This window comes from Filicampus tigris, chromosome 1 (assembly GCF_054856515.1).
Source record: "Filicampus tigris isolate MCC_2025a chromosome 1, RoL_Ftig_1.0, whole genome shotgun sequence".
In the NCBI taxonomy this organism is placed as follows: domain Eukaryota; kingdom Metazoa; phylum Chordata; class Actinopteri; order Syngnathiformes; family Syngnathidae; genus Filicampus; species Filicampus tigris.
The window spans coordinates 22,394,851-22,418,198 of NC_141217.1; the positions used below are offsets into that span (position 1 = coordinate 22,394,851).

Here is a 23,348-nt window from a genome sequence, read left to right on the forward strand (position 1 = left end):
AACTCCCACAAGGCATTGCGCGTGTTTTGACCAGGGAAGCAGAAACTCAGAAACGTATCATGAGTGCGAGGTCCAAAAAGTGTTGAGCAACAACCATAAGCAGCTCACGTCTTTCCTACTCGAAGGAGCGGCGAGCGAGCGTGTGACGCGACACACTCTAGCGGCACTTTGTCGTCATGTGGGCTCGCTTGTCGGTCGGGGTCGGGCGGCGTGCTTGCGGGGAAGCTCGTCTGCGGGCGGCGGGATGTGCGGCCAGAGAGTCGCAGCAACGAGGCGCTTCATCAAGTGCAGAGGTATGGTGAACACTAGTAGAAAAAATACAATACTGAATGAGTCTTTTGAATTCACGGGTTCTAAATACCCTCATGGTACATTGTGTCCTCACTTCCGACATACGAGGTTACGGACGGCGTCCAATGAACTAAGTTGTCACAGAGCTCACTGGACTACTTAGAGATTGTTTTGTATTCATTGCTACGAGGTGTGTTTTCCTACAAATATTTTTGTAATTAATGACTACTAGGGCCTTAATGTCGGCTAATGATTAGATGATGAAGGGTAGACGGCCGCGTTCCTGACTAGGTAACCGAAGAGCCCCTTTGATGTGTAGTCGTAGTGATGTGCGAGTTTTTGCGAATTATTCACTTGCATACACACATATAAATTCACTACACTGGAGCAAACATCCAGAAATACCTGAATTTCTGCAATTTCCCATGTTTAAATCCTCTTAAATAAGTACATTTGAATTTGGAATTCGGGTGTTGTTTCCAGTGCCCCATACAATGAAACGACAACTAATGGAAAAATAAGAGAAAATGATCATTATGCAGTGATCTTTTATTATTATTTTTTTCCATGATCATTATGCAGTGATCTTTTATTATTATTTTTTTCCAGAGCAGTATTGAATTATGTTTGCTCATCTTGTGACTCCTGTCACATGCATGTATCCAACGCATGAGATGAATTTTCCACTTTTCACAATTCACCCAATGTGAAAACAATAATGTTTTATGACTTCTTGTTGTTTAATCACCGTTTTCAACAACAGCTTGTTGAAAATGCAAATGAAATCTCATTAAATCAAATGGTTAATACAGCTTCCTCCCACATTCCCCAAAATAAGTTCATTGAAGACTCTGAAATGTCTGAATTTGAGTGTAAATGAATGGCTGTCTCTGCAATTGGCCGAACAAGAATAGTGCTGTGGAAAATGGATGAATGAGTAATTAAATTAAGATGAATATTTAATCAATAGTAAATTTAAAAAAAATAAGTCATTTGCACACATCTGATTAGATGAGTCGTCATCCCTGAGTGACTAAGAGCAGTGGAGTGTTCATGTAGATATGAGCATCTGTGCCCATTAGTCTGCCCTGCTTCCATGTGTATGTTATCCATCCATCCATGATTTATATAATGTTATTTCAATTAAAAACAACTGACTGATATTCCATTAGCACTTTAACGCCATCTCCATTGTTCAATATTCACATGAGGCTTTACAAATGTGCTGTCGTCATCATTCATTCATCATGGTGCTAATCATTAATTCTTATTTGTGCCGTTTATCTCACTTTATCTAAGTCCTAAGTGTTGTGGAGTTAAAGCCTACACCACTGCTTTCCTAAATGACCAGCTGACCTTGGACTTCTGTTAAAAAAAAAAAAGATATTGAATCTCACTTAAAGTGCAAACTTCCATTCCACAAAGCACCGCTGCTTGTACACTGATAAGCCCTACGTTCCGCTCCCATTCCAAAGGTCAAACACTAATGTCATTTGGCTGTTGCTGCGTGGTGAGTTGTGCATTTGAAAATTCATGTTTGACGTAATACACTGCATTTTTTAACCACTATGTGGTCATCAATATAGTATTGAAATTCAGGTTCACTGAGCTGTTTTCGTTTGAGAGCATTTAAACAGATTGAGCTATGAAATGGTAGGGAAATAAATGATTAATTGAATTACATGATTACAGGGCAGCACCATAGCGTACAAGTGGTTGGCACATTTGGTTCACAACTTTGAGGTTTGAATCTGGGCTTTGGCCTGTTTGCGTTCTCTTCCCGTGCTTGCCTGGGTTTTCGCCGAGTACTCCGGTGTAGTTTTCTCCCACATTCCAAAAACATGCATGTTAGGGTGATTGAGGTCTAAGGCTATTTGAGTTCAAGAAAATTTACAAAATAATAAAAAAATTGGGGGAAAAGAATAGTTTATGAAATAAAATAAAAATGAAAGTGCTTTAAAATATATATATAAAAACTAACAGAAACTATACAATTTACGTTTACAAAACTAACTATTGTTATAGCGAAAATGTCAATTAATTTAATACATGAGCTTTCTGTGTTGATTTTGAATGTATTTATATTTATTTCGGTCTAACAGCAGGGTGTTAGCCAGGAGAACAGACATCTGGAAGGTGTGGTCGTTTTTTTTTAATATATATATATTTTTGGGAGGTTTTTTTTTTTTTCATTCACACAATATAACGTTTTACATTTCAATAACATTTCCTTTGTCAATATAACAATGAATGGGGGGAGTTGTAGTCTTTTCACTGTGTGTTGCCTAGAAGCAACGTCATTTAGTGACAGCCAATTAAAAAAGCACCACCATCACCACGTCCTAAGTGACAGCCATCCTAGTAGCTTGCATTTTTGTAATGACTTCATTGCTTTTGTCACTTAACTCCAATATCCTCTCGTAATATCCTCTCGTAATGTGACGCAAGCTAACAAGTGCTCTCCTTTTGTGGTTCATAATAAAAATAGTGTATGTCAGTTTTTTTTACTGGCTGTAACCTCCAGTCGGCATACTGCCTACTTGTCCCTTTTCTCTCCCCCCCCAGGCCGCCTTGAAGAAGACGCAACTGTTTGACTTCCACAGGGCACATGGAGGGAAGATGGTGGAGTTTGCAGGCTGGAGTATGCCTGTGCAGTACAAAGACAGTCACATCAGCTCTCACATGCACACCAGAGAGCACTGTGCCATCTTCGACGTCAGTCACATGCTGCAGGTGAGACGCCAACACGGGCGACCTCCACCCAAGGCACTCACTCCATTTATTTAGACCTACAACTAACTGCATCCCTTTTATGTTGTTTTTCTTAGACCAAAGTCCACGGCAAAGACAGGATCAGGTTCATGGAGTCTCTTGTGGTGGCGGATATCTCAGAACTTAAAGACAACCAGGTGAGATTAACACATAACGTTTTTTATTTTTGTTTTACGTTATGTTTACTTGTGAAACAACTATTTCGCAGAGCTGGGAATTTTACCAAAAAAAATGCAGTCCTTCTGCTGGTCGTTTATCCGCCATTTTTTCCAGCTGTACAAAATAGTACCCACCTTTGGGCCGGTCCGATTTTAAACAGGCTTCCATTTGCATTTCCGACTACAAAGTGCGACCAACTAAACGCTCAATTTTGATCTTGGTCTTTCCATCTATCCGTTCAGCTCTCTGTCTACTTTGTATTTTCGTTAATAAAGACTTTTTACTCTACAACTTCCATGTCAGGTCTGCGTATGGGTCCAAATCCCGATCCTCACATGACCCATAACCTATAATGATTTCAACATCACTTTTTCCTCTTTTACTTAAATGATGCAGGCTTTGCTCGAATATAACAGTAATCCTTCGGAATTTGTTCTTTATTCTTTCTTTACAATTTACCTCTTTGAAAATCCACAACCTGAAAGTTTTCATGATGTTGGAGGTTTTAGAGCTGGAGGTGGCCTGCTGTAAAATGGAGGTAGCTGCCTTCACATTTTGTATGCAGGAAAAATCTTGTTTATAAATTTACTGGTAATTATTTTAGGCCCATCACTGACCAATCTTTTTAGAATCGATTATCCTGAATATTCCTTGAAAATTCCATTGATTACTTTATTTTTGTCAGTTTTTATTTCAAAGTGACCCCAAACATTTGGCATCTTTTTAATTTTGTGCATTACTCCATTGAAGGCCGACATTTGTTGCTGGAACCCAAACATGGCTCCGGGTGTCGCAAATATGCTTTGAATTTTTTTTTTTAATTATCGTTTTTAGGCAGACATTTTTGTGTCTTACCCGATTTGACCCCCCCCCCCCCATCCCAATTATTTTCCACCACTGGAAAAACCTTCATTTGGTTCTCTCACTGTGTTGATGATTTTCCTTTTGAAAGCTGACGTGGTGCTCGTGTCTCTTATTTCCAGGGTACGCTGTCCCTCTTCACTAATGATCAGGGGGGGATCATTGATGACCTCATAGTAACAAAGACAGATCAGGGCTATCTCTACGTGGTCTCCAACGCTGGCTGTGCAGACAAAGATTCTGCTCACATGAAGGTGAGTAACGAGTGGACCATGACAAGATTGGGAGATTTAAAAAATGTGTTATTAATTCATTGATGTTACTTTTCCAACAAAACTAAAATTTGTGTTTTTGTATTACCGCCAGGCCAGACTTGCAGAGTTCAAGGCGTCAGGCTCAGACGTGGATCTGGAGTTCCTTGACGAAGCGCTGATTGCGTTACAAGGTGAGATATTCATTGGACATGTTTTGTTTTTTTGGTTTTTTTTCATTGGCTCAGCATTGGGTTCCTCTTTCATGTCGTTTGTGATTCCCGGCTGTCTGTTTTGCAAGTTCAGGTCCGTCCATGTCTCAGGTACTGCAGGAGGGCTTGAAGGAGGACCTCAGCAAGCTGCCTTTCATGACTTCTGCCCTGGCCACTGTCTTTGGTATTCCTGGCTGCAGGATTACCCGATGTGGATACACTGGAGAGGACGGGGTGGAGGTAAGTGCACCCCTTGATGCTTTGCTGTCAAATAAATAAAAAAAAAAAAAACAATAATCAGTAACACACTTTAAATTGCGGATGCAAAAATGTCTGAAATATTGCCAGTTTTTGAAAGCACATGTATCATGGTAAAACCTTTTGTATTTTAGGGGTCCCAACACAAGCGCCCGAAATTCACACAGTAGTCCCACTGAAAAATTTGGAGAAAAAAAGTCTCAGAGTCCAGTTTCACCGATTTTGACAGAATTGGATGGTCATTTCTAGCATACAGGATGCATGAAAAAGTACCATCATATAAAAAAAACTGTACATTGTGAAACATGACTTCATATCTTCACTTGACGTGAACATTGCAAAAGTTAAAGGGAAATCGCTTGCTGTGTGCTTGCCAGATCTCTGTTCCCCAATCCAGAGTGGTGGAGCTGACTGAGAGGCTGCTGGCGCACAGCGAGGTCAAGATGGCCGGCCTGGGGGCCAGGGACAGCCTGCGACTGGAGGCGGGACTTTGTCTCTATGGCAACGACATAGACGAGAACACCACGCCCGTGGAGGCCACTCTAGTTTGGACAATAGGTGAGCCTTTAATCAAATGGTTGCTAAAGTCTGGCACTTGTGTATGTCCGACTTGTGCAAGCATTTTAGTAATATTAATATAACATCTTAAATTTATATTGCGCCTTTCAAGGAACCCAAAGACACTTAATGTGTGCATGTGAGAGAGTTTCGGTAATGTTGTGTGTCTGGAGCGTAATCCTGAATTATGTCCCCTGCCGTGTTCAAAATGTGAATTTCATGTGACGTGCAGGAAAGCGTCGACGTCAGGCCAAGGACTTCCCTGGTGCCGACATCATTGTTCCTCAGATCAAGGCGAAGACCACCAAGAAGAGAGTCGGCCTGGTGTCTACCGGGCCCCCCGTCAGACAACACACACCCATCCTCAGTCCGGATGGAAAAGTCATAGGTCAGAAAACAAATTTGCTGCCTCGGAAGTCAAACCCGATACAATCCAGGAGGTTGTTTGACCTTTGATATGTTTGGATTTCAAATTCTTCATATAAAATGAGAGCAATTGAAGAAGTTGACCTTCTCAAATACTGTACTGTACAGGTTATGTTTCAAGTATTTTTTTAGGATAGTCGATTTTCATGCAAGTGTAAAGAAGTTAGACAAGTATCGAGTACAGTATTGCTTTGGGTGATACGTTCTTTTTTTTTTTTTTCTTTTTTTTTTTTTATACTTCCAATTCATTTGAACCGAAAAAAATCGAAAACATTACAACTTGTAAATGTCAATTGTCAAGCAATCATGGGGCCTCCATCAGTGGTTAGCTGACGTTTTTATTTAACCACTCAGCAAAGCAAGAACAATACATAAAGCCACAACAGTCGCTACCAACAATGCGTTCAACTTAACTCCTCCCTAAATTACAAAGATCTTCCAAAAAATGTAGCTGTCATACACTTAACATTGATAAGACCTCTCCAGCATTTATTAGCAAAATCCTTGAAAGACACCTTATCCCTCCGCAAGGGGGCGCAAATTCCCCATACAAATGGCAATGATTTATATTTCATGATGCCAATACAAAGCCATTTGACGTAGCATTTTTTTGTCCATGTTGCCATCCCCCTAAAAACGCCGGCCTGTGCGGCAGCATCTTTTGCAAATACCAGAAACTGCCACACCCAAAAATTCTAACATTGCATGTTTAGATAATTGTTTATGCTTCATTTCTGTGCTATTATTCAGATTTACTGTGGGTGTTTAATGAAGTGTCGCTTGAGCGGATGCATGTGTGTATGACGTATACATCACTAATTAGCTTATTTCAATGATGTTAAGCTTGCATTAATGAGGTGTACTGTTATGCTGTACTCACATGGCAGATGTCAGACCTGTATTGTTTTTTTCTCCACATTTGGAGTTATGCCCAATGGCAGTCTGACAATATCTGATCTGCTTTTTTTCCCCTTCACACTTCCATGATGGGTATCTGAAATGTGACACTTGGGGGCAAATTAAAGTAAAAACAAAAGTTGTCACTTGAACCATGCAGTGTAATAGCAGCCTTTAATTCTGTCCTTAGGTGAGGTGACCAGTGGCTGCCCCTCCCCATGTTTGAAAAAAAATGTCGCCATGGGTTACGTGGACGCTGCCTTCACAAAGAACGGAACAGCAATTCAGGTGGAGGTCAGGAAAAAAGCAGTGGCCGCCACCGTGTGCAAGATGCCCTTCGTCCCGACCAATTACTATTCAGGATAGGAGCAACATTCCTACATGCACGTCACTTACTTGTGAACTCATAACCTTCCCTCTATAGTTTTCCATGTCAGCTGGCCAATGAAAGCTTGTATCTCCAAATGTTGTGAGTATTCCTCTGCAATGCAGCAAAAGGTCTTTTTTTAAATTTAATTTTATTTTTTTTATTTTTTTTATCACAATTATACTTTTCATTGGACAGTGACCATACTACATCTCATATTGACCAATGAGGCCTGCTTTGTAAATAATGCTAGACTTTATTTATTAGGTAATTATTGTGTTATCCTACTAAATAACAAACCAGCTGCAGTGGTGAGTTATTGGTGCAAATTTAAGTCTCATTACCATTTGTCAAACTTGAATAATTGATGGACCAATCAGCATCCTTTAAGGTGATGGGGGCCGTATCTTGTTTTTAATTCAAAGCACCTTCTCTTTTCCTAACATCGTCTTATCCTCTTTTGATAAAAACAGAACAGCGTAGTTCTCACAGGTTTACAACTGGTGGACTAATCTACCACTACTATGATAGCCTAAACACTGCCAATTGCTGAAACTGGTACTCTTTTATCAAAAAGTGTCCTGTTTTTTCCTGTATCAGATCACTGTGATTTTTTTTAATTTAATTGTCGAAATATCCTTGAAATGACAATGTAGCGTGCACTAATCTACCGTATGACCATAGGTTGAATGAAAAAGCCTAATCATTTTCTGATGATCACAAATATTTTTTTGCAGACCAAATGTCTACTCGTGTTTTGAATATGATAGTGCTACATCACTTGACACGTTCATTACTAACTTAAGAAACAAGAGTCCTTTCGTGTGTTTTTTGTATTAAAGAAGAAAACTACTGATGTCATTTTTTTGAACATTTTTGTCCACTCTCTTGTCCTGTAGATGTGAATCTTTACTTGAAAACCTAATCTGTAAAATATTTCACTTTATTAAAGATGATTTATATCTTTATCTCCAAAATGCTTGTATTTCACACATCAATTAAACGACTTTGTTTTTGGTATTAATGTTCAAGGTTAGTCCAGAATTTATGGAGCTTCAGACATGCCATGGGAACTTTTTTTTAAGTTGTGGCCACAATGTAGATATAATGTACACACAACATGCTAATTTGTAGACACAAAATAGCAATTTGTGGGTTTAATATGATTCTCATGAACAACTTGGATGTCTGGATAAACATAGCTTTGCTAGAAACTGACAGACGCAATGTCCAGTGGTTCTCAAACTTTATAGACCGTATTACCCCAAACCCCACAAAAAAACTTAGCTCTCCAAGTACTACTACCATGACCAACATTGAACTATAGTAGGCCCAAGGTTTCATAAAAAAAAAAAAAAAAAAAAGCAGCGGTTTATTTAATATTACTGTAAGACACTGTAACATGGACAGTTTGAGCACTGCTCTCCATATAGGAAAAAAAAAATGTTTTCTGTTTTATTGATTTTTGTTTCTGTTTTACTGAGGTTATTTTTCCGTTTTTGGGAATATTTTTTTAATTTCATTTCTTTTGAACAGGTATAACAGGAAAGTTATTTTGAAAAAGGGAAACATCTACAAATTACTTTACATAAAGTTTTGTTTTTATTGTGAACTTATTTAGTAATTATATTTAACAAATCATTTAAAATATTGACTGTAAAAAGATGTAGAATAGTTTAGTACACTTATGTATTTTTTTAATGGGATGATTTAAAATAAATAATTTTGCGTTAAAAATAAATAAATAAATAAAATAAAACGTTTTTTTGGATACCCGTTAAGTTCCACTACCTGACGTCAATACAGGACGTTATATTTATGGAACAGTAGTGACGTTCGTAACGCCACGCCCTCGTAATGTTAGAAAACTATTCATTTCACCGGTGAGATAACTTAATAGTCCTCCGTATGAAAATCATTTTATGGTGATTCTAGGGAGTAGTGAAAGAGTGAACGATTCCACTGCTTGATTTTTTTGTTTTTTGTTTTGCTCAAACCTTTGTCGGAAAGTGGGATCGTGTGAGTCGGAGCTGGCACCCTTCACCACGCTAACCTGGCAACCCCGACAGCCGGCGTGCTCTCTGCTGTGAGAGGAAAGGAAGATGGTGGACCTCGCGACTGCAGCGTGTTTCAAACTCCTCCCCAAACTCTTTGACAAATGCTCACTGTGCCAACCTGGTGTTACGTACAGAATTCCCGGCGACAAGCATAGATAATACACCGATAACAACCGTGAAGGCTAGTGGATTTGTCACCTGTGGACAAGATCACATTCCCGGGTGGAAGTAAGCGTCGAGTTGGGGGCGGTTGTTGATGTTGGCAGGGGTCGCCAGTTAACATTAGCCAACTCGTCACAACTACAGTGTCGCAGGGGAATTTGTCGTTTTTATTTTTCATTGTCATCGTGGAAAGAAACCCAGATGCCTCCACGCCGATTGTAGAGCTGAGAGGAGATTTTAAGTCGGACAACGTGAAAGTGGGCTAACGTTAGCTAGCCTCACCTGGCTAAGCCTGCTGCTCGCCATGCCGCGAAGTAAAAAAGGGAAACGGGGCTCCTCTAAAGCCGGTAAGTGTGCGCACAACAATAGCCTAATTCAATTTTCCCCCAGGTAGATCATAACTGGACGGTGACTGCATGACACTATTAATACGCCGATTTAATGGTTGAAGTTAGTCACTGATTTTGATTTGCCACATGGCTTGCTGCTATGCTAACTTGAGCAAAGTTACTCCCTCCAATTAGAGTTAAAATCTTTCCTATTTTTGCACAGTTATTGTCAGTTTTCCAGTTGGGCAACTATGCGTGCGAAACAATGTGTTTGTACGCCAACTTTTATTTTTATTTATAGTCACAGGTGGCAAAAGTACTCAAAGTTAAGTTATGTACTCGTGTAGAAGTACTAGTAGTACTGATTTAATTTCTCAAGTAAAAAAGTACAGACTATGATATGCACTTAAGTACCCCCACACATACCCCCCAAAAAGTGAACGTTTACAATATCCATTTTGACAACTTGGAAAAGATCGCATAATTACATAGTGCTAGTGAACTCATTAAAGTTTTGATTTGCCACAAATCATACTTGGGGCCGACATGATCCAACATTGCATGTATGTTGAATATTTTACATTAACCCATCATAGCCGTTAATGTTCCCTCATGTTACTCTTGGTACTTTTTTAAAACAAATTTTAAATCATCTCAGTCAATCGAGATCTCTACTTCGGTTGCCTATATATTTGCCTATTTACATCTTTTTTCACGTCACGTCGTCATCCGACAAGGGTGAAAAACAAACCAACCTGATTTGACAAAGTAAGAAGTGATAATTACAGGTATGTATTACCAACTGTAGGAAATAAAAGTAAAATGTCGTCAGGAAAATACTGCAGTAAATCACAGATCTTTGAAAAGTTGACTTAAGTACAGTAACAAAGTATTTGTACTTCATTACTTCCCACCACTGGAACTAGTGCTCTATTTATAGTTGTGCACGGTTATGAAAATAAAACCGTGTAAATAAGGTTCCCACTGGTGTGCGTCTAACATGGTCACGTGTGTTCTGAGTGTGCACTCTGGTTGTCACATGTGCATCCTCATCATTTGCGCACTGACGTGGCTCTTTGGCACACACATCTTGAGTTTTCACACATATGACACAGCAGAATGTAGGGTTGTGCGATTAATCGAAATTCAATTACGATTATTACACTCCACGATTACAAAATTGGCGTAATCGTAAAAGACGATTATTAATATATATTTTCTATATTTGCACCTTTTTTATTTTATAATAACAAATTTGATAAATTTTGTTTGGTCCAGAGGGAGCTTCCATAATGTTTCAAATAAATGTATTTGTCTTTATATTTTTTACATTTAGACATTTTCTTGTTTTGTACCCAAAAAATCAATGATCATTTGAATAATCGTAATTTCAATTATAACCAAATAATCGTGATTAATATTTTTTTCATAATCGAGCAGCCCTAGTATCAACCCTAATGCCTAATCGATACATGTGCTATCGTGCTTATCCTCAGTAGGGTCTCATGTGAGCTGGAGTCTATCCCAGCTGACTTTGTACGGGAGGTGCTGTATGCCCTGGACTGGTCGCCAGCCAATTGTAGGGCACATATAAATAGTCAACCATTTATCCGTTCTCAGCTGTCACCAATTCAGAAAACGTAACGCACATGTTTTGGGCATGTGAGAGGAAACTGGAGTATCATTTGGATTTATCTGCTTCTGTATTTGCAATTACATCACTTGGTGATCATAGTACTTTGTAAACATTTGAAGACCTAGTGTGAAGTAAACTTAGCCAACCATCTTTTGAGTAATACTTACGGCTAAAACTATTTTAAGCATACTTTCGTTAGTTTTTATGACACAAACCACCTAGATAGATTCATAATTAGACCCATAGAAATGCGCGTAACAATGAAAATGCAAATGTTCAACAATCTCCAGTGATCTTCGGCGAGTTACGTCACTAGAAGAGATTGAGTCGCCTGTCATCCATTGTACGTACTGCATTGTTTACTGTCACGTTTGCTGCTCGTTGCCATTCTTAGCGCGTTTTTCGCTCTCAGTGCTAGCAGAATATATGGAACAAATAGGTAATCTCATCGTGCGTAATTTACAGCACGGCACAGCATCAAATTTCAAACAATAATGCTAGGCTAATAATTGTAGCCTAATTATCTTACCATTCTTCTAATGTCAGTTCGCTTTCTGAGTCCGTTTCTGAGTGGCTTTGTACACGTTTAGCGCGGCTGTGGTTGTCCATCTAATGACATGGCACTTCCGGTTTTGAGCTCACCAGGCTCTCACTATGGAAAAACAGTTACTTTGTCAAATATACGAAATAGAAATCTTTTTTTTTTTTCATGCTTTATTTTTTGTATATTTAATTACTTCACTTAGATTTCATTTGGCATTTTCTGAAATTACTTAACTCTAGGTCTTTAACTCATTCACTGCCATTGATGCATTTACTTGTCTTTTCACAGTCCAGCCATTCTATCCCAGGAATTTATTTATATTCTTTTCACATTTTCAGGGTCTGAAAATGTCTGGCAGTGAATGAGTTAAAGGGATCCACTATAATGTCATCCTATTGCCATATATGCATTTAAAAAGGGTACATCAGTTTCATGTATAGACGGCAATGTTGTCTCAATGAATGGGTGTCAGACTGACCTGCAATAATGACTGAAAACACTGCATATGCATTCCAGGCCAGGAATAAGGTATGACTTTGCAAAGTAACACAACCCATCAGCAAATTGTTCTCTTAAAAGGGAAAGTCTGCAATTTCCAAAAGAATCACTTTGGGTCATATTTGTTGAAACTGTCATTACGACCTGGCAGTAGTACATGATAAATATGGTCTGTGAATAAATAGCCTCTCTGGCCCCCTCTTGTGCCATTTGCAAGAAACCACTGCACCCGAGAATAAACAACCAATCAGAGAAAGACGTGCAGTATACTTGTGCTTTGCTAAAGCCTCACTTTCTTTTTTTTTTTTTTTCCCCATCACGATCATTCTTTTACACCATTTTCTTACACGTTCCGTTCCCTTATCTCCCCCAACCACCACATCCTCTATTTACTTCGTTCATTCCTTCATCCATACATCATCTCCAGGATCTCTTCGTCAGGATGTTCTACAGCTGCAGTTGACGGCTAAAGCCTCACTGAAAGGTACCGTAACTCCTGTGACCCTTGCCCCCACTGCGTCGCCTTCGAGGACTTTCTCTTTCCGTCTCTTGAGCACCACTTTCTTAGCGGAAATTTAACTCGGTTGTCACATTTTGGAAAAATAGTCGCTAAAGTAGTAGGAAAAGTCGCTAACTAAAACAAGTTTCTATCTGTTCGCATCCATGTAGTGCAAGCAGTGCGTGTCAGCAAGGGTGCGCTTTGAACGACAGAAGCCGCAAAGAAAAACACCCAGAGCTCCACTCCAATTAATTGGTTAATCGCACAGACCCGTGTTTCAATGGCAATACAGCACAGCTTCACCCCCCAAAAAGTTAAAGTGCACTGAACGCCGTCCTACACAGTGACCTCTGAATTACCTTGCCTGACCTTGGCGACCTGGCAGCATGAGCTCACACGCATTCCATTGAGGATTGTGCGCACGGAATGTTGAACAGTAGAAAGTCCTGATCCAGCAGGAACTTGTGGGCTAGCTTGCTTTGCGCACGCGTGCACACACGTGCACAGGTATGCCTTACATTGGTGGCCAAAACAGATAGCTGAGTAGTTTTACAGCCTTTTTGTTTCATTTTGTCAGTCTGCTTTTACACTTTGAGGCAATTCTTCATTTACTAACATTCACCCATTGAATTATTTAAATGACTGTATCTCCAGATTTATTACTGCTTTAATGATTATAGGAAATAATATTTGAGGGTACCCTTGAACCAAAATTCATATGCTAGTAATGCTACTTATGTCTCTGAACTCAGCAAAGGTCAAACCAGATGTTTGCCTGTGCGAGGTCTGTTTTTTTTTTGTTTTGGACATGGGTATGGAGTAGCACCACACCTGCTCTTTATATCCCTATTCTTGTGTTGCCTGTTAGGTGTCAAAAATGGGGTGAAGGTGGAGTCAGGAGCCAGTGACGACGAGCTGACGTCGGACGTTCTCAGCCACTACAGCAGTGCCAGTGAAAGCACCTCCGTGCTAGAAGAGGGCACAGGTTGGCTACCAACATATAACATGTTTACTAGGTCAGGCCAAGAGGTTAGCTTGTCCCCTTGGGATGGCCATTTACATTATTTTGCTTGGTTGAATTATCAGGAAAATTAAGTCAGCTGATTTTGTTTTATTTTTTTTAAACGTTTTCATTGTAATGGCATTAAATACCGGGGGTCCACGAGCTGCTGTAATGCTCGATCACTCTAATGTCTCTTTAAAAAAAAAAAAAAGATGATGATTGGATGCGCTGTTTTCATGGACACTAAAAATACCACTGCAACTTTTGAGTTAACACTTCCTAATGGCGCTACAAATGTACCAGTTCAGTCTTGTGCCCGCCATGTCCTTCGCTCGCTCTGCTTCTACTAGCTTCCGGGAATAACAGAAATGTGTGTACTGATGTCACAGCCGTAAAGACGGTTTGTTCCGAAATTTGCGTTTTCATGCTCGCCAATCGCATTATCAATCAACTTGAACCGCCCGTCTTGTGCGGAATAAAATCTTGATTGGAATGGGCTTGATCGGGTCAGAATATTCTAAATGGGGTGTGTTCATGAAGCATTTTTAATCCGAATAAATTTGTCCATGTAAACGTAGCCACTGACAGAACGGCGAATTGGTAGCAGAACTTTGTCCACAATTCTGTTTGGGAGTCAGCAGCGAGCGAAAATGTCTTTTTGTTGCAACAGCGGGCTAAGGAATGATGTCGAGTTGTGTCAATTCCGTCAGCGGGATTCGATTGTCGCGGTTGGCCGGAAGTCCGTTCTTTGTCTTTGTTGGAATGTTAAAAAAAAATAATAATAATAATTCTTGTGGGCCTAATGGGGGGGCCTTGGAAACATTTACCAAACATGTAAATAATCTGTGGACCCTGTTTGAGAACTCCTGTACTTCCTGGGATTTTTCCACATCTTTATTTCAAGACTCATCCCTAATTCATTTCCTTTATCCATCTAAACGACCAAACGCAGGAGGGGAGCAGGTTGACGAACAGACTGCCCAAGAGGAAACGGAAGATAAACTCAAGCAGTGCATTGACAACCTCACGGACAAGAGGTGAGCCTCCTTTTGTTCACACCATGAAAATCCACAATGTCGGGATGCCCCTTAAAATGCCTCCCTGTCCGCTCTCGTCTCTCGCTCAGTGCAAAGACTCGACTCGCAGCCCTCGAGTCGTTGCGGCAGGCCTTCTCATCCAAAGTGTTGTACGACTTCCTCACGGAGAGACGCTTCACGGTCAGCGACTGCTTGGAGAGGAACCTTAAAAAAGGTAGTTATAGGTTCGAGACCTGCCTTTTCTGCCTACAATCATTTTAGCACTTGCACTTATCGCTAAACAAATACGCAGTTAAACATTAATAATGTTCGCTGCCACGTGGTCAGGCAGCGCGGAGGAGCAAGCCGCTGCAGCAAGCGTCTTCACCCTGCTCTGCATCCAGTTGGGGGGAGGAGACGAGGCGGCCGAGGGCCTCAACATGCTGCGCCCCATCCTTACCAGCATCCTGATTGACAACACTGCCAGTATGACAGCACGCCAGAGTGTGAGTAAACGTGGGAAAACCGCTCACTCTTTTAGTTGGATATATAATATCACAATGATTGGTACTGTCATGATATTACTCAAAGAAATGTAAACAAATACGCGTTCTGTTGTTGTTGTTTTTTTAATACAATAAATATCAACTCTGCAACCCTTTGTACTTTTTGACATTAGAAATTGCAAACAGAAACCTTCAAAGTTAAGTTCGACGGACGCCGTCGATCGCGTTAGCTCTGCTATAAGTCACGGCAGTGAGATAGACGACACGCTCGCGGACTTTAAAGCTGTGAAACCATCTAAAAGTGATGTATGGTTAAGATATATGTTTGTAGACAATGACGATTTCAACGTCTTTGTAAGAGAATGCAGCATGGTAATTACCACTGGATTTTAAAAAATTAAATACCAATAGGATCAAAGCGTTGTAGTCACTACACTGAAACAGTAAATATTAATAAACTGGTCCCTGTGCGAAAGCCATATGTAAGCTCTCAAATGCTTTTGGAATTAGGTTTCTATCTGCTACAGGGGCTGAGATATTATCTCGTAGGTGGCGAAAATGTCATGTTTTCAAGGGTGACTCCAAAGACGACCGTAGGTTTTAGAGAGATGTCTCACGAGGGGCTTCAGACTTTGTGTTAAGTTATAACACAAAAAAAATATGTTAATGTAATCTCCCGGCTTCCAATTGTCTTTCTATAAACATGCATTCGTATTTAGTTTTTGTGTAGTGCAACTGAATGTATAAATAAAAAGCAATAAAAACATATACTTTCTGGTGGGCAAAATATTTTTTTCTACCTTGATTGTAGTCTACTGCAACATCTACTTGTTAATAAGTACTCTTTGCTTGTGTCCCCATCAGTGTGCCAGAGCTTTGGGGATGTGTTGCTATGTCTCTGCTGCTGAAGACGGAGAGGTGAGAACAGCTTTGTTTAAAAGGTTGAATCTGCCCAAAAAAAAAGCTAAAGCTGCACTTGACCTATTTGTACAAAATGTCTGGAATTCCAGCTAGTCACTGGGAATGCGTGTTTTGTTTTGTACACACCAACCTTTTTTTTTTGTGCTCTTTTCTCTTTGAACTCTGTTAGGACTTGATCAAGTCGTTGTCCCTCCTGGAGAGCGTGTTCATGTCTTCCTACCCCAACAGAGAGGGAACGCTGCCTACACCCAAACCTGGCGGCCCAGGTCTCCATAGCGCCGCCATGCAGGCCTGGTCCCTGCTGGCCACCCTGTGTCCTGCATCCAAACTCTCTGTCCTGCTGCACCTGTGAGTCCAAACACAACTAATCACTTTAATCACTGCCAAAAGGGTTTAGACTTCAATGAATGTTTTGGATTTTTTTTTTTTTTTTGTATTTCGATTATCACAAAGTTATCACAAACTAAATGATCCTGTGTTGCAGTCACCTTCCCAAGCTACAAGCTTGTCTGCAAAGTAGTGACGTCAGTTACAGGATCACTGTTGGAGAAACCATTGCCCTGCTGGTTGAGCTGGGACGTGAGATAAATGAGGTAGGTATACACACGCACACATACCCACACCGCACACACACATCGGACCTGTTGAGTAGGCCAGTGTTTCCCAACTTTTGTTGAGCCACGGCACATATTTGATATTGAAAAAAAACTTACACCACAATGTTTTTGCATACAGTATCAACCACTCTGGTGTGACATTGCTTATTTTTTTTCCCACCAAATTACAATAATTGGTAAAAAAAAACAAAAAAAAAAACATTACAATTAGGGATGTTCCGATCAGGTTTCATGACATTTTTATTTATTTATTTTTTGAAGTACAGTTTTTACAGTGGCTGTGTGTGACGCACCGCACACACCGCAGTGTACGGGGGACCTTTGAGCTCTGTCTCTGTTTGGCTGTGTGTGACGTAGTATGCCCGATGCTGATTGGCTGCCGGGAGGCGGAATGGCAAAAACGCTGACTTGTTTTATACGTGATGAATGGGGCGAATGGACAGATTTTCGGTGCTTCACTCTTCAACGCATCATTCGCACCGCTCCGTACTCAACCGCGCCCGCCCGCGCCAACTAAATTGACCCCAATTGAAACGCGCCGCCAGAAACGCTCCCACCGCAGTTGGTGTGAACGTAGCAGCCGCGCCTCCGCAGCGAGCAGAGGAGGAGGGACGCAACACGGCTGTAGGCTGCGAAGCATGAGCTGCGGGCGATCGGATGTTTTGATCGGCAATAAAAGGCTTTGATCGAATGTTCCCATCACGTAATTTTTCACGAAAATCGACCGATCATGATCGATGCCCGATCGATAGGAGCATCCCTAATTACAATAAAATGTTCAGATAATTATTGCAAAATAAAATGTTATCCAATGAATCAATGAGTAATCACTATCATAATCGATTTTAAAAATATTCAATTGTGGCAGCCTGAATTGAATGATTTTTCTCTCGCAGCCATGTTGTTAGTGCAAGCAGTACATGTCTTTGAGGACATTAACTAAGGAAGCCTCTTATAAGAAATTAATTAAAAGAAAACATTGTAAAACTGAAATAATCAACAAAAATAATCCCCTACTCCACTGAACAGTTATGTTTTATATCCAATTTTGAATTTGTTCAGTGTGGTGCCTCATAAAATGTTTTCCCTCAACGGTTATGAAAAAGGTTGTCTTTCAATATAATCTCTTAATATGAACTACAATACCACATGCATATTCATTTGAAAAATTGACTTTACCATCACTGTAGTGTGCTGAAAAACTTGTATAAGACATTTTTGTTTGTTTGTTTGTTTGTTTGTTTGTTTGCGTGCAGGACTTTGAGGTGGAGGATGGTGAAAGTCTGTGTGAAAGTCTCAAGAGTTTAGCGACTGACAGCCACAAACATCGCGCCAAGAATGACAGGAGGAAACAGCGCTCTATCTTCCGAGAGGTTCTCCACTACATCGAGGTGGGCACCTTCAGCCATCTTGCGCTGTGTGGGGATGCCATCTTTTCCGGTATTTAGCGTTCCAGTAGACCATTGTGTGTCTTCATCAGTCTTCGAGTCTTGCCATTTAAATAAAGTCTTTCATTTTGTTTGAAACCCCAGCTGTTTATTATTATTCTGAATCAACTCCCCGCACCTCCCCATATGCAGTTGAGTAATTAAATGCCCTCAGCCACTGTTAGAGAGAAGACAGTTAATGGGCCTTTATATGTATTTGCCGGTGTATTCGTGACGCTTTAGATGGTCCGTTGTGTCTCCTTCAGAACGAGGACTTCACAGAAGAGAAGATCAGTTTTGGTGTAGAGAGCATGTACATCGACAGCTGGATGAGGCGAAGAATCTATGACGCTTTCAAAGAGATCCTCGAGTCTGGTGTCAGGCACCATCTGCAGGTCAGCAAATTACAAATAGTTCAATAGAAATGTATTTTGTGCTCTGTAATGAGAAAAAACCCCACTATTAATGTAACCAGCAAATGCATGTAATAGCTTTCTCTTATCCACTGATTGAAAATTTCCCCACTGTGGGATCAATAAAGGCATTCTTATTCTTATTCTTACATTGTGACAATCATAGCAAAATCTCTCAATCTTAAATGTTTGACTCCGTTGATTGCAATTCAGTACTTGTCATTCATTCAAGCAAGTCGAATTATTGAGTTTTGTTTGCTTCAATGCAGATTTGAATGCAGTCTACCTGTGAATCCTGGCGTTCACAATAGACACAATATAGGACATTGCTGTTCTTTCTTTGGATAACTTTGTAAAGAATTAATGGATGATAGATTCCCCACAAAAAAAATCTGAAAGTAGGCAATTTTGACAAAACCCAAACGTGAATATGTTAGGAAACTCTGTGTATCTACAGTGACTAAACTGTGAATGTAAATGTTTTAAGTTGGGAACAGCACTCTTGTGACTCCATTAAAGGATTTTGGGGGTTTTCTGTTGTCTGGCTACAGTTCAACCAACTTTTGAGAGACATCATTGGTCTTGGCCCTCCTATCATCCTTGACGCTACCATCAAAGCCAACAAGATTTCACGATTTGAGAAGGTAAACGCCTTTCTTCCGACCTTAGGTGTCATGTTCTATTGTATGAATGCTGAGTATCAAGCATTATGTGTCTTTGTCTTGCTGCAGTCTTAATGCTTTGAATGTGAGGCCACTTACCTTGCTGTGCATATTCTTCCTCTGTTCTCACACCCTTCTTCCCCTTGTTGAGACGGCCTCTTTAGTTTTTTTTTTTTGCCCAAGTGAAAATATGAGTTAATCCAGTGATGCTTGCTAAACAGCAACAAACTGGCATGTTGCATGCCCTCATTTTTTATGAAACTTTAAAAGTATTTTCCCAAAATATTGGTTGGATTCAGAATTATAAATCATTGGGTGCAAGTTAAATATCGCTGACGTCGGAGCCGAAACCTCACATCCAAATTTGGTCAGTGTTATTATCGTTTCACAAATTGATAGTACGGGTCAGTCCCCACATTAGAAATATGCCCACCATTAAAAAAGCAAAATAATTGCAGATGGTGGCCAGGGGAGTAATGTGGAGGTCACCCGAATTTAACGGGGAAGTCAACCCAAAATAATTCTTTGCAATAATATGTTCTATATGCCTTCACTAGTCTAATCACGGCATTCTGATTTAATATTGCGGATGTGGAGTATGAGTTAAGCAGTAAAAAAATCCACCTGTTTTTGTCCATCTCGGGGCGGCCATTTGTCACTTGCTGTCAACTGAAAATGATATCGCAGTTGCTCAGGGCTTGGATAAGGACCAATCATGTCTCAGCTTCAGAAAACACCTGAGCCCAGAGCATTTGCGATGTCATTTTCAGTCAACGGAAAGTGACAAAATGGCCGCTCCCTGAGATGGCTAAAAAGGGGTGGATTTTGCTGCGTATCTCAAATTCCAGTAACTTAATATTAATCCGAATGCAGTGTTGGACTAGTGAAGGCACATAGTACATATTATTGCAAAGAATTATTTTGGGTTGACTTCCATTTTAAATCAACAACAATGTTTTTAATCCAAATTGCTACTATTAATTATGTATTATTTGTTTACTTATGTGCTGTCACTGCATGGTGTTGAAGCTTGTACAATTACTAAGTGTACGTACAATTTGGGGGTCTGCGCATGTGCGTTGTTTTGTGTGTTATGTCAGTGTAAACACAGCTATATTGGGTATAAAATGCACATTCAATTTGGCTGTCCAAATAATCAGTTACAGGCATTAAATGTTTGCCGTCAATGTTATACATTAATGGCCACATTATGCCGCCGCCCCTGTGTGACCTATATCTTTGCTACTGTAACAATGAAAATTTCCCCACTGTGGGATCAATAAAGGCATTCTTATTCTTATTCTTATTCTTAAATCTGAATCAAGCGTTTGGACCTGTAGTGTAAGCTAGCCTATACTGCATTGTACTGCAGCCTAATTCATCTTTTCCTTTACCAGCATCTTTTCAACTCGGCTGCCTTCAAGGCCAGGACGAAGCAGAGGAACAAAGTCCGGGACAAACGGGCCGACGTCATGTGATGGTGTGGGGGGGTTGACAAACTTAACACCAATCGACTGCCTTCAAGATGGACTCGCACAGGCTTAATGAATTAATAAGTGTTTGGACTCAAAACGTTTTACCTATGGATTCGTCCTCCAGTTTCCTGATGGCTGACACTCAAGCTCGGGCTGCCCTCATAGGAAAAATATATTTTGCCTACTTAGGACAAAGAGGAACCATTTTTAAAGATAAGATAAAGAATTTAATATGTGTTAACTGTTAGTACATGTCATATAACAAAATTTAACTGGAATGCAGAATGCTATGCAACTCAGAAGAGAAATAGAAGTAATATGATGCTTTATTCATCATGTCAGTAAAAAAGCAAGCATTTACTGGTCATCCTGACAATATTCACAGCGCTGAATTTTATCCATATTTCTTCATATGCAGCCTTATTCTAAAATGCAAGGAATTTATTTTTGTTATTTATACACACACACAACACCTCACAAGTGGGGGGAAAAAATCACATTTACATAAGTACTCACAATCTTTGCTCAGTGCTTACTTGATGCACTTTTCACAACGGAATATGATGCCACAAGCTTAGCACACCTTTTATCTGCATTGTTTGGGCGATTCCACTTCGCATCACCTCTCAACCTGGGGAGCGTTGGTGTACAGCCATTTTCAGATCCCTCCAGAAATCAAGTCAGATTCTAATCTAGGTGATGCGGGAGGGGCGGGGGGTGATTGCGTTTTGGAATAAGATGTAACGTAACAAAATGTGGGAACTTAAAAGTTGTGTGGATACGTACAGGATGCACTGTATATTTCACGGAAGGAAAATTCTGTTGCATTTTTCATCGAGCCTATTGTACGTCGTGGTTCTTGAATGCCTGATTGGTGCTAAAGACAAAGCTAACCTGGGCCGGATGTTTTGCATTGTCCTCTATGACAAGGAAAACCCACAAAGAAGCTGGAAAATATTTTTTACATATTATATACCTAATATAATATTGCCAAACCCACACTCTATAAACATTGCAACTCTAGAGAAAGTGTGTGTGTGGTGTTAGTATGCTTTATATGAGTTTTAATCATCACTGGTAAAACGGTATCTGTGTAATTGAAACCAAATGATTGTCACCTTTTGTATGAATGCATTTTTTGAAAAGGGGAAGAAGTTTTAACCATCTGATTATAACTATTTGTATTTCAAAATTGTATTTAATTACAACATAGAACGGTGTGATGTACTGTTAAGAAGCTTATAATGCAGGATACTGTTTACAGCTACGGGAAGATGAGATTGTTATTTTATTGCTGTTGTGTTGTCTATTTTATTGCAGGTTGGTGTTACTTGAATCATTAAAGGGGTGTCTTGAGCATTGACCGCTTTCTCAAAACATTCCATTCTTGGCAGGAATGATACATTTTGGAGATTAATCAAAGTTCTACCTATTAGTAGTCACCAACCTTTTTCCGCTAGGGACCGGTTCATGGTAGTGCAGATTTTATAAGATAATCCTTTATTGATGCATATACACTGTAAATGTGTAAAGCCACAGAATGGACATACAAACTAACAAGTGATATTGGGGGTTTGAGCAAAATTTCAGGGTGAACCTGTAAAGCAGTTCAATTTCCAGGTGAACCAATTTTTTTGAATGCACTTTAAACTTGCCACTGTTAAATATCGTTTTGCATAACTTGCCGCTCTCTAATTAGGACTGGACAGAAAAATTCACTTAAAAAAAAAATTGTAATTACATCCACTTCTATGCCTTTCTGTGACTCTTCCAGTGTATATCTGTTTCAACCTTCTGATGACACTCTGGCACTCATTGTTGGGTGGCATTTTTGATCATAATGTCAAAATGTGAACAGCATGATGATGACTTTTTAACTACCAATTCAAATGGCAGATTCATGGATCAAACGCTTGTGAATGTTTAGTTCCTTGTTGGAAAACAGTAAGTTATGCGAAATGTAGCGAAAAAAATGAACAGTCGGATGTACATTAAAAAGAGAAGGGCAAATTAAGTTAAAATGCTCCCATACATGAGACTTACGTGATCCATGAGGTTTTTCAACTTCCTCTGCTGTTATTACAGTGAATGCGTACTAACCACGTTGCCTTAATGTGCACGCGAAGTTTTTTTTTTTTTTCACCAACCATTCCACGATGCTTGATCCGTTGCACCACTAGTGACTTGGTTACAGAGCAAACACATCATATCAGAAATAATTTGGGGCCCAACACTGACACATTGGGGACCCCACAGGGAATGTTCTAAAATGTTGAGTACAAATCACCTGGCTTCACAAACGGCCTTCTGTCAGTCGAAACACTGCCGCTCATTCAGTCCAATACCATTCTCCTTACCATATCGCTCCAATTTCACAAGTACGGTTTACTGCATCAAAACCTTTTGTTTTTGGCTATGATTATTTCAACTGTAAACATTTTTTGTTAAAATGAAATTAATTCCCTCTATTGACTCTATTAACGGTATTAGTTGTTGATCTGTTTGTCAAATAAATACATTGAATCCAATCT

The 23,348-nt window shown here is 39.9% G+C and overlaps 2 protein-coding genes across 3 annotated transcripts; both read left to right on the forward strand.

The window, feature by feature from the left end:
- The first annotated feature begins 6 nt into the window (after positions 1-6).
- Positions 7-7,913, forward strand: amt (aminomethyltransferase). Its single transcript, XM_086026826.1, has 9 exons — positions 7-293; positions 2,857-3,024; positions 3,120-3,200; positions 4,206-4,337; positions 4,450-4,528; positions 4,641-4,786; positions 5,182-5,362; positions 5,595-5,750; positions 6,876-7,913. The coding sequence occupies exons 1-9, from the start codon at positions 177-179 to the stop codon at positions 7,049-7,051; spliced, it is 1,236 nt and encodes a 411-aa protein (XP_085882952.1). The 5' UTR covers positions 7-176; the 3' UTR covers positions 7,052-7,913.
- A 1,021-nt stretch (positions 7,914-8,934) lies between these two features.
- On the forward strand, positions 8,935-22,180 carry ifrd2 (interferon-related developmental regulator 2). Of its 2 annotated transcripts, XM_086026805.1 has the most exons (13): positions 8,935-9,618; positions 12,706-12,762; positions 13,646-13,762; positions 14,733-14,817; positions 14,907-15,031; positions 15,145-15,302; positions 16,167-16,220; positions 16,393-16,571; positions 16,708-16,816; positions 18,097-18,231; positions 18,534-18,662; positions 19,232-19,324; positions 20,740-22,180. In XM_086026805.1, exons 1-13 carry the CDS (start codon positions 9,576-9,578, stop codon positions 20,818-20,820), a joined length of 1,365 nt encoding a protein of 454 aa, XP_085882931.1. In that variant the 5' UTR covers positions 8,935-9,575; the 3' UTR covers positions 20,821-22,180. The 2 variants fall into 2 exon arrangements, with proteins under 2 accessions (XP_085882931.1, XP_085882938.1); XM_086026812.1 differs by lacking the exon at positions 12,706-12,762 and having other exon boundaries at positions 8,938-9,618.
- Positions 22,181-23,348: the final 1,168 nt, after the last annotated feature.

Coding starts and splice junctions, on each gene's coding strand:
- amt (XM_086026826.1), top strand. CDS start 177: ATGTGGGCTCGCTTGTCGGTCGGGGTCGGGCGGCGTGCTTGCGGGGAA. Junction 3,025..3,119: donor ACGTCAGTCACATGCTGCAG/GTGAGACGCCAA, acceptor TGTTTTTCTTAG/ACCAAAGTCCACGGCAAAGA. Junction 4,787..5,181: donor CTGGAGAGGACGGGGTGGAG/GTAAGTGCACCC, acceptor TGTGCTTGCCAG/ATCTCTGTTCCCCAATCCAG.
- ifrd2 (XM_086026805.1), top strand. CDS start 9,576: ATGCCGCGAAGTAAAAAAGGGAAACGGGGCTCCTCTAAAGCCG. Junction 16,221..16,392: donor CTGCTGCTGAAGACGGAGAG/GTGAGAACAGCT, acceptor GAACTCTGTTAG/GACTTGATCAAGTCGTTGTC. Junction 16,572..16,707: donor CTCTCTGTCCTGCTGCACCT/GTGAGTCCAAAC, acceptor CCTGTGTTGCAG/TCACCTTCCCAAGCTACAAG.